The 13,953-nt window shown below is 51.8% G+C and overlaps 1 protein-coding gene across 2 annotated transcripts; it reads left to right on the top strand.

The window, feature by feature from the left end:
- Positions 1-2,287: 2,287 nt before the first annotated feature.
- EPO (erythropoietin) lies at positions 2,288-13,345 on the top strand. 2 transcript variants are annotated; one of them, XM_059693622.1, is made up of 5 exons: positions 4,214-5,649; positions 9,538-9,680; positions 9,937-10,023; positions 10,285-10,464; positions 10,632-13,345. In XM_059693622.1, exons 1-5 carry the CDS (start codon positions 5,577-5,579, stop codon positions 10,788-10,790), a joined length of 642 nt encoding a protein of 213 aa, XP_059549605.1. In that variant the 5' UTR covers positions 4,214-5,576; the 3' UTR covers positions 10,791-13,345. The 2 variants fall into 2 exon arrangements, with proteins under 2 accessions (XP_059549606.1, XP_059549605.1); XM_059693623.1 differs by lacking the exon at positions 9,937-10,023 and having other exon boundaries at positions 2,288-5,649.
- The last annotated feature ends 608 nt before the right edge of the window (positions 13,346-13,953 follow it).

Raw genomic sequence — 13,953 nt, 5'->3', positions numbered from 1 at the left:
TGTATGGGTATTCCCTTGTAGGTAACTGACTTTCTTTCTCTTGCTGCTTTTAAGAGTCTCTCTTTGTCTTTTGCTTTTGGCATTTTAATTATGATGTGTCTTGGTGTGGTCCTCTTTGGATTCCTTTTGTTTGGGGTTCTCTGCACTTCCTGGACTTGTAAGTCTATTTCTTTCAGCAGGTAGGGGAAGTTTTCTGTCATTATTTCTTCAAATAGGTTTTCAATATCTTGCTCTCTCTCTTCTTCTGGCAGCCCTATAATTCAGATGTTGGTATGCTTGAAGCTGTCCCAGAGGCTCCTTACACTGTCTTCGTATTTTTGGATTCTTTTTTCATTTTGCTTTTCTGGTTGGGTGTTTTTTGCTTCTTCGTATTTCAAATCTTTGACTTGATTCTTGCACTCCTCTGGTCTGCTGTTGGGAGTCTGTATAATATTCTTTATTTCAGTCAGTGTATGCTTAATTTCTAGTTGGTCCTTTATCACAACATCGAGGGTCTCACTAGATTTCTTGAGGATCTCACTACATTTATCGCCGGTCTCACCAGTCTTTTCGAGGGCCTTACTAAATTTATCGGCGGCTTCTAGACAGTTCTTGAAACACCTTAAAAGTGTGGTTTTGAACTCTATATCCAGCATTTTGCTTTCCTCCATTTCTGTCATTTGTGTCCTGTTTCTTTGTCTCCGCATTTTTTTGCTTTCTTGGTGCACCCCCTTGTGGTCTTTGTGCACAGTCTTGTTGTAGTTAAGCCTTGATTGTTGTAGGTAACACTGGGGGGGATTTGACCTCCAGGCCAATTGGCTGTGAGAATTAGCTGTGTCTCTGGAGCCTCTTAATGTAACTAGGGAGAGGGGAAGGAAGGTGGTTTGTGTGTGTTTGATTCACAAGGGTGGGTTATGAGTTTTGTCAGCTTTTCATTGTGGCTTGCCTGGTAAGGAAGAAAGCCCTGAGGACACATGAACTGGTTTGGATGGGCTGATAAGCAAGTCCCATATTATGTCCCAGATGAATTCCTGATGCTCTGTCAGGAGTTGGGGAAAGAATGGTATGTTCCACGTACCTTTTTTTGTTGTTGTTAATCCTAACCTGAGGATATTCTTTTCCATTGATTTTTTTTAAGAGTGTGGAAAGGAGGAGGGAAGGAAGGAGGGAGGGAGGGAGGGAGGGAGGGAGTGGGGGGAGAGAGAGAGAAATATTGGCTCGAGAGAGACACTGGTCGGTTGCTTCCGCACTCACCGCAACCCAGGCTAGGAAATGAACCAGCAACCCAGGTACATGCCCTTGACTGGAAATCAAACCCGTGACCCCTCGTTGAGGGGGATGATGCTCTAAACCAGCCGTGGGCAAACTACGGCCCGCGGGCCGGATCCGGCCCGTTTGGAATGAATAAAACTAAAAAAAAAAAAGACCGTGCCCTTTTATGTAATGATGTTTACTTTGAATTTATATTAGTTCACACAAACACTCCATCCATGCTTTTGTTCCGGCCCTCGGGTCCAGTTTAAAAACCCATTGTGGCCCTCGAGTCATAAAGTTTGCCCACCCCTGCTCTAAACACTGAGCACACTGGCCAGGACCCACATACCCTTTTGAATCTATGGAGAAGTTGGACTGGAAGTATGTGCACAATGCAGGTCCTTAGGGAAGGAGATGTCCAGCTGCACAGAGATTTGGAGTGAGGCCAAGGTCATCCCACCCAGAGAGAAGTTTGTGAAAATGACCACTTAAGACTCCATCTTCCTAATGGCATTATGGGTGCCTTTTAATTTATGTATTTTGGCTTAGCCATGTTGTCTAGTTTTTCAATGGTCATGTGTGTTTTTTCTTAATGTATAGTATTAACTCTTTTTAAAAATTGATTTGAGAGAGAGAGAAAGGCAGAGAGAGAAACATCGAGTTGTTGTTCCACTTATTTATGCATTTATTGGTTTTCTTGTATGTGCCCTGACGGGAGATCAAACCCATGGCCTTGGCATATTGGGACAACACTCAACCAAATGAACTACCTGGCCAGGGCTGTACAGTGGGGCCTTGACTTACGAGTTTAATTCGTTCCGTGACGGAGCTCCTAACTCATATTACTCGTATGTCAAATCAAAAAGTGAACGAGTGAGACACGTGATGCTGGGCTGATGTTGTGGCGTTCACTGTGACGTTCGCTGCGCCAACTAGCGGTGGGGTATCTGAAGCTGGCTCGTAACCTGAATTTTAGCTCGCAACTCAAAGCAAAAAAATCGGCTGAGAGATGGCTCGTATCTCGAAAAACTCGTTAGTGGGGACACTCGTAATAAGAAAAGTTACATTTTTACAAACCGTGTTCTTTTGTTCTCTTCTCTATCTAGGTGGGGTGATCAGGGAGCTAGTCATCAAACTGATGAGATAATCTCAAGGAGAAGTGATTTCACTGCCCAGCCCAGTAAGGAATAAATATCTGATGAATGGATGGATGGGTGGGTGGGTGGCTGCACAGTGAGGCACTTGCTGTCTACTCTATAACAAGCCTCTGCTCCCTTGAGAAACATCAAATGTCTTGTCACTGGAAATATGCAAGCAGAGCGCTTCATCTTCACGAGACCTCCTAGGTCCCTTCCAAGTCCATGCATCTTGTTTGCTGCAAGAAAAATGTACTAAATACCTGAAAATACTAAAATTGTTTGCTGGTTCATGAAATAAGACATGAACAGAAGTAGGAAGAGCCTGTAGGACCACCCAGTAGAGTTCATGCAAAATCCTTGGTCCCCAATCTCCATGTTAACAAAATGAAGCTTTTGTGTTCACAGTTGTACACCTGTGAAGACCTTACATGGGAGAAAAACATTACTCCCATTAATATTGCAAGTAGTGTTTGGTTTCAATTAGGACTTTCTAATTTTATTTTTGCTTGGACAGGAAAGTTACTCTGGCCAATTTAGTAGCTCTGTCTTCCCATATAGGATGGGTGATGTGGGAAGGGGCTTAGGAATATTCAGCGATGCTGGTGAGCTAGAGATCCTAGGATTGGGCTGACACTTTTCACAGAAACCTAACGGAAGGAAGTGGTTCTGGAGCTCGAGATAGAGGTATTGGTGCTCTGGGAGCCCTGCTGTAAGGACTCAAGTGCTTGGGGGATTCAAGAGGCAAGTAACTGAGAAAGGTGGCCTCATAGTGCTTCTCTCGAGTGGGCCCACAGGCCTCACTCAGTCCAAGGGCTTTGAGCTTCTTTGGGGACCCACATTGATGGCGCAAGAACTTCTTGGTTGGCCCTACTCTGAATAAACAAAGTTTGAGTCTTGTCTTGATATCTGTGTCTTAACCCATCTCCAACTCCCACAGTGACCCCATTTCACTCAGTGTATTCAGGGGCAAGTGTCTCCTAAGTGCAGTCAGTGTGCCCAGCTCCCCAGAGGGAACAGTAAAAGATGGTGGAGGAAGGTCAGAGAATATGCTGGGGGTTTGGTCTCCAGGCCTCCAAAGTGAGAACAAGTAGCTGGTATAATAGAGCAGAGAGCGTAGAAATCATAGTTAGCATTTGTTGATCACCCTATGTCAGGTATTACATAGTCCCACCACAGCCCTGGGAAGGGATTACTATGATTTTCACCATCCCCATTCTATAGAAACAAGGTTCAGAGATAAAGTCATAAGTTGGTGGCAGCTAGTAAGTGGGCAGAGCTCAGGCCACCAATCTGGGCTCCCTTGTTTACTGAACTACCCTTTTATTTTATTTTATTTATTTTTAAAATATATTTTATTGATTTTTTACAGAGAGGAAGGGAGAGGGATAGAGAGTTAGAAACATCGATGAGAGAGAAACATCAATCAGCTGCCTCCTGCACACCCCCCACTGGGGATGTGCCTGCAACCAAGGTACATGCCCTTGACTGGAATTGAACCCAGGACCCTCGAGTCCGCAGGCCAGCGCTCTATCCACTGAGCCAAACCGGTCAGGGCTGAACTACCCTTTTAGGTCGTTAGGTTACAGGGCTGCTTGCGGAGAACAAAAACCTGGATCTGTTCTGGCTACTTGTGGCCAAGAAAGCAGCCCTTGCCTCAATTTCCCCAAATTGATCTTTGCACAGGATTTTCTTTCTCCAGCAGGAATCCCTTCTCCAGCATTCTTGCTCCCTTTCCAGTTTCCCAAGGGCCAGGAAGCCCTCCCCCACCCCTTCCTCAGCCACCTCACTTCCCAGCACAGAAGGTCTTCTGGGCCACTGGCTGAGAGTCAAGCTGAGAAGCAACTGCTTGGAAGGCAGGGCAGGAGGGGCCCAGAGCCCTCCCTCCACTCCCCCTTATCCCCAACCCCAATCCAGGCAGCTGGGGCTTCATGCTGCCTGGGGTCTGGGACAGCTCAGGGGGGCTGTAAATTTGCTTCTCCTTGGATTTTCAATCTGGATTGGCTGCCAGGAAGATTTCATGGAACCGAGCCTGTCTCCACCCCCGCCATCCTCTGGTCACAACCGTCGCTCTTCAGATCCTGCCTCAGTGGCTGTCTTCACGGGAAGTGGAGCGAGGCCTCTCAAGCTCCCAGGATCCCAGAGCTAGGTTGTCCAGGCATGGCTCTGGCAAGCACTCTGCGGATGAAAGGCTTACTTCCCTCTCTGTGTCAATCTCTGGCTGAGGTGTCTGGAGTGGAGGGACCACATAATGCAAGCCACATAGAAGTGATAGCCTTAAACAGGAAACATGTTCAGTGCCTCATGAGTACCAACGTGAACAAGGTCTGTCAGACACTGTCCTTCGCTCTCTGCTCTGATGCACAGGGCACCTGTGCTGCATGACTCCAGAGAGTACCGTTTCCATCAGAGTCTATGAATGGCTCCCCCTGGAGTTGTGCAGTGCTCAGCCTTGACAGTTGTACATGGTGGCCCTGCCAGTGAGAGACCTGAGACATACACAGATGGCAGCACAGAGGAAGGAGACAACTTCCTGCTGGGGGACAGGGAAGGTTTCAAGAGGAGGTAATGCTTGGGTTTGGTCTTTGAAGAACGGGCGAGAGTGTGGGCAGGTGATCAGGCGGAGGGCATAGGTTGAGCAAAGGGCAGGAAGCTGAAAATCATCTAACTGTGCTGTGTGTTGAACAAAGTGGGAGATTAGGCTGGAGGGTAGTTGGATGGCAGAACACAGAGGGTCTTACTTCGGAGGCAACCAAGAGCCATTGCAGATTCCTGCTCAGGGGAGTGACTCAAATGAGGCTATTCCATAAGAAAGGCAGTCTAATGGCAGGGTTGGGGGTAACTGGAGGGGTCAGTGAGGAGCCTGCAGTGGTCCTGGGACTGAGTCAGCACCATGCCAGAGGAATAGAAGCAGGAAGATGGAGGGGGTGCTGGGCAGGAGATGGTGAATGGGGAATGTTGGAGGGAGAGCCCCAGGTAGCTTCCTGTCTTCTTCCTTATCCTCAGGGTATCCTGATGAAGACAGATAGGTGGACCCTGCTGGGCAGTACCCAAGAACACCTGGGTTGAAGTTGTCCTTTGAACCAGCCTCTGCCCGCCTAGCAGAATTCCACAGTTTAGGGATTGGGTGTGGGGTGGACCAAGATCCTCTCCTCTACCCTCTCTCCCAAGCTGCTATCATAGCTTTCTCTTTGGAAGCCACAGAGGATGAGCCAGCACCACCTCTGTCCAGAAGGCCCAGCACCTGTGCTCATGACCCATCTTCCTTCCTTTCTTGAAGGTAAGGGCCTCTGACAAATTGCTGTCAGAGGGGAGGGAGGAGCAGGTCCCACAGCCCAAGAGGCTCCTCCTCTCCGCCCTCTCTTCAGGCTGTGTCCCCCCCACCCCCACCCCCCTCCATCTGTTCCTGGTCTCTTCGTGGTCAGGTCAGGACAGTGACGCAGGAGTCGGGAGTTGAGGACTGAGAGAGAGAGCCTGGGGGTTGGGGGTTAGGGACAGAACACATGTGCGGACGTGTTTGGACGTGAGTGTGCATGTGCTTGTCTCACAGCTGGGATCTGGGAAGGAAGCAGAACTAGGTTCTGAAGGCCAAGAGGGGCTGGGAGTCTGCCTGATGCTGAGAGGGAAACTGGGATCAGAGGGCATAGTGGGGCGTGCAGACCCACATCCAGTACACCTGGTTCAAGGAGGGCTCCCAATGTAGGCTCGAGGTGAGCCGGGGGCAGGAGAGCAGAGTGGGAGAGAGTCAGGTCCTCATTACTTCCGCCAGAAACACGGCAACCTCTCCATCTTTCTGAACCCTCTTTGATCATTCTCTCCCCCCACCCCCTTATGTCTCCCCTCACCTCATTCAGGTCTTCTTCATTCAGGTCACCTCAGCATGTGTCCCTGCTTGCTTGATCTAAAATTGCAGCCTCTTCTAACACTCCTGTCCCCCCTTCTGTGCCTGTTCTCAGTCCTTATTGCCATTGGAGACCCTCTTTTATTCATATTTGTGTTTGCCGTCTGCCTCTACTAGAATATTAGCTCCACCAGGGCAGGCATTCTTGTCTGTTTCATGCACTGCTCTATCCCCAGGTCCTGGCCAAGAGTAGGTATTTATATGTAGATTTCTTGAATGAATGAATATTTATTTCATTTTTTAAAATTTTCTTACTGAGGATATGTTTCCACTGATTTTTATTTATTTGTTTTTTGAAAATATATTTTTATTGATTTCAGAGAAGGGAGAGGGAGAGAGAAATAAAAACATCAATGATGAGAGAATCATTTTTTTCCTTTTTTTAATATATATTTTTTTTATTGATTTCAGAGAGGAAGAGAGAAGGAGAGAGATAGAAACATCAATGATGAGAGAGAATCATTGATCGGGTACCTCCTGCATGCCCCATACGGGGGATCGAACCTGCAATCTGGGCATGTGCCCTTGACCGGGCATCAAACTGTAACCTCCTGGTTCATAGGTCGATGCTCAACCACTGAGCCTAGCCAGCCTAGCTCCACTGATTTTTAGAGAGAGAGGAAGGGCGGGAGGAGAGAGAGAGAGAAATATCTGAGAGAAAAACATCCATCAGTTGCCCCCACAACTGAAGTATGTGTCCTGATCAGGAATCGAACCCACAACCTTTTGGTGTATGGGATGACGCTCCAACCAACCAGGCCAAGGCTGAATATTCATTTCTTGAAGAAACAAATATTTCTTTAAAAAAAAATAAGGATTTTTAGAGAGAAAGGAAGGGAGAGGGATAGAGAGATAGAAGCATCGATGAGAGAGAAACATCATAATTGGTTGCCTTCTGCCGGCCCCTTAATAGGCATCGAGCCCAAAACCCGGGCATGTGCCCTAACTGGGAATGGAACCATGACCTCCTGGTTCATAGGTCAGTGTTCAACCACTGAGCCATACCAGCCGGGTGAAACAAATATTTCTTGAATGAATGAACATTTCCCAACAAAAGCCAAATTCCTTAGAGTGGCATTCAAGGAACCTGACCCCTCCCTAACCAGAACTCTGGTCTGAGCTCTACCTCTCCTTTCCTACCTCTCCTTTCCTACCTCTCCTTTCGGTACCCCAGGCACCCAACCCTCCTTTCACTTTGCTTAATTAGCCTCCCACACCCACCTCACATCTTTTCCTGTTGAAATCCTCCCTGCCCTTCAAGGCTGAGCTCATTGTCAACTCCTCCATTGCCGCTTCCTTGACTTCCCCCACAGGAGCTCACGCTCTTCCAAACTCTTACAGCTCAGCTCCGTGCACGGCAGTCCTCCCACACTGCCCCGTGTGCATACCTTATCTCTAGGGTAAGCTGCTAACTCCATCCAGGAGACAGGAGCTCGGTCTCAGCACATCTTTTCGTCTTGCAAAGTGTGTAGTCAAGTGTCTTGCATAAAGAAGGCACTGAACACATGAATAAAATATTTCTAATATCATGAGACCAGGTAGGGAGTGAAGGAACTACCTGTAGGACTTTGCTGTCTTATGAAACCTGCACGAGGTAGGCCTGGTACTTGCCTTGTACCCATTTGACAGGTGAGGACACAGGCTCAGGGGCTGAGGCCATTTTCTAAGGTTTGAGAGCCAGCCAGCCTTGGTCCCGGCTTCAGGAAGATTGCTCTCCAAAAGCCACCTCCCTGCCTCAGGGCTTCCTACAATTCACAAAGGAGTAGCTGCAAATCCCAGCTGCCACCGCTCTGGGGGTTAGCTTTATTCCAGAATTCCTCAGAATTCTGCCACACACGCTGGCCTGTGTCACAGGACAAAGAAACGATGTCGCAGGTCATGTGTGTCCTGCAGAGCATACCATGTGATTTGTGCCCTAAAAGTTCAATTCCTGGCTTTTCAGGGTCCTAGAAAGTGAGGAGTGGGGAGACGACCCCCACATTTCTTGCTCCCTACGCCATCAAATTCCTCAACACGAACAACACTGGTTCTAGATTCTAGAACAAGTAAGGGGCGGTGAGAAGAAAGGCAGCTGACTCGTCCCTGCCAGCACCTTCCGGGATTCCCGATCCAGCGCCTTCGCAGAAACCTAGGCACTTCCAGCTCTGAGCCCCCGCGCACGACCTGAGTGCCCCCCAGGGAGGCGCGGGGGCCCCTCGCCTTTCCCAGAGTGGCCCTCCTTCCAGGCGCAGGCGGCCTGCCCATCCCGCGGGTGCACACCCCGCTGCACCCCCGGAACCGGGGTCAGGCGGGCAGACGGGTACTCCTGCACCCGCGCCTGCCGCGCCGCGCCGCTCCCGCCCCGGCGAACCCGCGACCCAGGCGTCCTGCCCCCGGCGCTGACCTCATGGCCCCCACCCCGGGCGACCACTCACGCACACAGCCTCCCCCCACCCCCACACACGCACGCACACATGCAGATAACAGCCCCGACCCCCGGCCGCAGCCGCAGTCCCCGCGCCAACGCCGGCCGGTCGCCTCGCCGCACGTCTTCCCGGACGCTGGCCCTGCGCTTGCTCAGCCCGACCCCCGGCTCGGCAGCCCCTGGACAGGGAGCCCCCTCCTCCGGCCTGTGGGGTGGCCCAGCCCCATCGAGTTTCCCGGGATGAGGGCTCGGGGCACAGGCGCCGGGCGAGCCCCTGGTCGCTGAACGGCCCGGCGGGGCACGGAGATGGGGGCGCGCGGTGAGTGTCGCCCGCAGGGGAGCTCCCGCCCCGGCCCCTGTTCGAGAAGGGATTTACCGCCAGGACTGCTGGCCAGCGGTGGCTGGGCTCAAGGACCCACGACTGGCCGAGGGGCCCCGGAAGGGCAAAGGGGGTGGGGCAGCCTCCACGTGTCGGCCGGGCTTGGGGAGTCCCCGGGAAAGGCGGAAAGTGACCTGGAGACGGGGACGAGGTTTGGGGGCTCGAGGGAAGGAAGAGCTGCTATGTGGGTGGGGAGGAAGCTGCTACCTGCGTCCTGGAGCCACCAGCGGGATCTGCGAGAGGGGAAGCCTCCGGCTCAGCCGGATTGAAGTTTGGCCCCAGGAGCGGAGCCGGTAGCTGGGGGGTGGGGTGTGCGCTCGGCCGCAGGATTGAATGAAGGCGCTGGAGGCAGAATCCGAGCGCTCGGAAGATCGGGGTTGGGAGGACCAGCCCAGGCGAGGAGCGGGGTGTGTGAACCGGCCCCTCCAAGCTCACACTTCTCCTCCCCGCCCTTCCTCACACCAAGCCCGGCTCTCTTTTCTAGGATGTCCTGCCTCGCTGCTCCTGCTGTCCTTGCTGCTGCTTCCCCTGGGCCTCCCAGTCTCGGGCGCCCCCCCACGCCTCATCTGTGACAGCCGCGTCCTGGAGCGGTACATCCTGGAGGCCCGGGAGGCTGAGAATGTCACGGTGAGACCCCTTCCCAGGGCATGGCACAGAATTCACCCCGAGGGGCTCAGGGGCCTCCTCCCAAACCCAGGAGCCTGGACTCATTCCTGGCCCTGGGTTCAGGCTGGAGGTGAGAAGCCAGACCCCAGTAAAATTGATAAAACCCGCAGCCCTGTATGCACACCTGGGAGCTAGGTAAGGGGCAAAGCCAGGGGCTGTGGCCTGCGGGCTGGGCTGAGAGCCCTTGGGGCATTGACTCCCTGGGCTGTGCTTCTAGATGGGCTGTGCTGAAGGCTGCAGCTTCAGGGAGAATATCACCGTCCCGGACACCAAAGTTAACTTCTATGCCTGGAAGAGGATGGAGGTGAGTTCACTTTTCCTTCCTCTTGGGGAGTCTCATTTTGGGAACTTGATAAGGGCAGGAGGGAGAAGGATAGAGACAGAGAAGAAATGGAGTAGCAAAGATGAGGACTGCACGGAACATGTTCATCTGTTCATTCATTTGTTCCACAGACCCTTTCGCACGCCTTCCGTGTGTTTGCTCAGCCTCGTGCGGAGGGCGGCTGACAGGGAGGAATAAGGGGTGGCTTGGGCCCAGCTGACTCCAAGTCTCTGCTCCTTTTAGGTGGAGCAGCAGGCCTTGGAAGTGTGGCAGGGCCTGGCTCTGCTCTCAGAAGCCATCCTGCGCGGCCAGGCCCTGTTGGCCAACTCCTCCCAGACATCTGAGCCCCTGCAGCTACATGTGGACAAAGCCATCAGCGGCCTGCGCAGCCTCACCTCTCTGCTTCGGGCACTGGGAAGCCAGGTGTGTGGGAACAGGCCCTCCCTCACACTCTGCCCTTTCTGTAACATGGGAGAAGGGCCTGCCAGGGAACACGGAGACTTTCCTCATACCCCCTCCACTTCTGTCCTGGGTCCAGTCGCCCTCCAGGGTCCCTGGCACTGCAGTAATCTTGTACTCTCTCCTTACAGAAGGAAGCCATCTCCCTTCCAGATGCAACGGCCCCTGCTATTCCACTCCGAACATTCACTGTTGATACTTTGTGCAAATTTTTCCGAATCTACTCCAATTTCCTGCGGGGAAAGCTGAAGCTGTACACAGGGGAGGCCTGCAGGAGAGGGGACAGGTGATCAGATGCTCCCACCCTGGGCACATCCACCGCCTTGCTCACCACTACTGCCCATGCCACGTCTCCCACACCACCACTCCCGACCCCCGTCGGGGGCTGTCAGCTTAGCACCAGCCCGTCCCAAGGACACTCCAGGACCAGCGGTGACATCTTAGGGGCCAGAGGAACTGTCCAGAGTTCAACTCAGATCTAAGTATGTCACGGGGCCAGTCTGAGGCCCCGAAGCAGGAAAAATTCAGAGGAGATCAGCTTAAACTTGGGACGGTGCCATGCTGCAGAGACACCAAACTCATCTCCATGCCCTGCAGAACTGTGATGCCAGGACCAGCTGGAGGGCAAATGCCTCTTTTTGCACCTACCAAGCAGGGATAGGATGGACTGGAGAATTTAGGTGGCAAGACATGAATTCTCTAGGTCTCCATGGGGGACGCCATGACAGCAAGACCCCCTGGATAATGAAGGTGGTGGGAGCCATGAGGATGGGATGGGGGCTGGCCCCTGGCTTTGTATGTTTTTGTGTGTTTTTCAATCTCACTGGCAAGAAATGAAACCATAACATGGCTCTTGGCTTTTCTATTTTCCTGGGAGCCCACTGCTTCCCTGGCTCTTCCCCCTCTCTTTCTCCCTCCGCCACCCCCCCATCATGGCAGCAGGCAGCGGGCCTGGGAAATCAGAGGTGGAGGGAGCCGGGTCCTACGTGCTGCCTTGCATGGCCTATCTGACCTCTTGACCCACTGGGCGTAAGGCCACAAGCTCTGCCCACACTGGTCAATAAGGTGGTTCCATTCAAGGCTATTCCTCTGTAGGCAGCTACCGACGCTGACTCTGCCTCTTCTTCTCTGTGGCCCCTTCAGCTAATGCCACATTCCCAGCATCAGCCTTTGCCACCTCAGTGCACCAACCCCCTTTATATCCAGCCGACCTCTTTCCTTGCCTGGGGATGGTCATCGTAAATATTCTGCCCCTGGACTTGCAGAAGGGGCGGCAGACCGCAGTGCCGAAGCTGCTTTCCCAGACAGCCGGCTCACTGAGCACCCCTCGGTGCCTGTGGCTGCTCTCGGTAGCTCACTTCTGTGACCTCATTTATCCCTCACACAGCCGCCTGAGAAAGCTACTGCCGTCATTCCCATTGTACAGAAAAACAAGTAACTTGCCCAAGACCACGCGACAGGAATCCCCCCAGCACTCACCCTTCCCTCTTCTGCTTATTCCTTCCCCGCAATCCCCACCTGCTCCTTGCTCCTCTGGGACTGGGGACACGGGACAAACTAATTCAACCCTCGTTCCCGATTCCTACTTCTTATCTAACCCTTTACTCTGACAGCCAATTTCAAATTCCTTCCCAGAAATAATGCTCCCAGGGGAAAGGCAGTGCCCAAGACAGACCTGTGCAGACAGCAAACGATGTCACAAACTGTACCTGGACTCCCATCCTGGCCATTATGGTACGCTAGAGGCCCGGTGCACGAAATTGGTGCAAGGGTAGGCCTTCCTTCCCTTGGCTGCCGGCACCGGCTTCCCTCTGGCACCCGGGACCCAGGCTTCCCTTCAGCTACTGGCAGGCACCCAGGACCCGGGCTTCCCTTGCAGCCCGAGCTTTGGCTTTGTCCGGAAGGTCGACGTCTGGTCTAATTAGCATATTAAACTTTTATTATAGATATGGCAATGAGTCTCTCTGCTTTTATAGCAAAACTTAGGGAAATCAGCCTTTTCTCCCGAAAATATGCAAAAAGGAGAGGATGTTTGCAATTTTCAACAGGAAAAAATTATGGGCAGGTTGGGGTAGTTGTAGGGTATTTGCCAATGATGTGTTGCAGGGAGGGAGAAGCTATGGTGGGGAGATGCAGCCAAGGGGTGGACTGCAGGCGAATTTTCACCCTGGCTAACCCAACTCCTGGCCTACAGTGCCCTCTTCAGGCCCTATTAGGAAATGCTAGAGAAATCTGTAAGCAATTAGCATCCTTACAGTTCTGACCTCACACATTTCAATAAAAATTTACATTGTGGATTCCACATGTGGCATCTGGTTCTTGACCCACTGCTGTGAATCAGTAAGGGAGGAATCTATCTTTCTTGATGATGGAATTGGAGCTAAGAGATTTGTTCTGAAGCCCAAGAAATCTAGCTAATAAATGACAGGACTGAACTTGAGATTTAGGAATCCTAATTCCAAAGCTTTGTCCACCCCTTTTCAGCCTGACTTACTGCCTATTCCTACCCTGGCTCTTTTGTCCCAAGAATTCAGGGCCACTGACCCTCGACTTCTCTTCAGACTTCTTACTGCTTTCAATTAAACAAAAGAAGTAGAATGGTACCTGAACTAGATGACCTGGGCCACATATACTGGGAAAGCAAGTATGTTAAGAACATTAAAACATAATTCACTTGCCCTGGCCAGTTTGGCTTAGAGCAAGCATGTCAAGCTTGTGGCCGGCGGGCCACATGCCTAATGAGGCATGCACCTGCTGGCTGCGAGTTTGACATGCTTGGTTAGAGGTGAGAGCGGCGGCCCACAGACCAAAGGGTCGTGGGTTCAATTCCCAGTCAAGATCATCAGTGTCATCCATGTGTCTCTCTCACGTGGATGTCTGTCTCTGCTCCCTCCCTCCCTCCCTCCCATCCTTCTGACCTCCCTCCCTTCTTCCTTTCCTTCCACTCTGCCAAAAATAAATAAATAAATAAATACATGGAAAAAAATATCATCTGGTGAGGATTTTAAAAAGACACAACCCCGCCCCCCCCGCCCCCCGTTCATTTATTCCGCACATATGGAGTGCCAACTACGCGCTATCTTTTGCACTAAGTGCTAGTGAAGTGGCAGTCTGAGGAACTCACAGCCCAATGTATTCCCAGAGCTGGCAGTTCCCTGGAGCAAAAAGACAGGAGCTCATTAATTTAGCCATAGTCAGCTGGGTATGTGACTTGAATGCTGAGATGTGGAGTACTCAGAGGCCCAGGATGTTAAGAGCCCGGGGAGGGCCAGAGTTCCTGCCAGGTGCACAGCTATGCATAAAGGGCATTGTCAGCCTGCTGAGGTGCTTCGAGCGCAGGCCAAGAGTGTGAACTTTCTTCTGTACTGTTATTATGATTATGATGAACAATATATTAAACGCTGGCGTTCACATGATCTGCTGTGATTTGCAGCACAACTTCATGATGTAGGA

This window comes from Myotis daubentonii, chromosome 4 (genome assembly GCF_963259705.1).
Source record: "Myotis daubentonii chromosome 4, mMyoDau2.1, whole genome shotgun sequence".
NCBI lineage: Eukaryota > Metazoa > Chordata > Mammalia > Chiroptera > Vespertilionidae > Myotis > Myotis daubentonii.
Note: the sequence above shows the minus strand (reverse complement) of the source record. Positions and strands in the feature narration are given on the sequence as shown.

Coding starts and splice junctions, on each gene's coding strand:
- EPO (XM_059693622.1), top strand. CDS start 5,577: ATGAGCCAGCACCACCTCTGTCCAGAAGGCCCAGCACCTGTGCTCATG. Junction 9,681..9,936: donor GGGAGGCTGAGAATGTCACG/GTGAGACCCCTT, acceptor CTGTGCTTCTAG/ATGGGCTGTGCTGAAGGCTG. Junction 10,465..10,631: donor TTCGGGCACTGGGAAGCCAG/GTGTGTGGGAAC, acceptor CTCTCCTTACAG/AAGGAAGCCATCTCCCTTCC.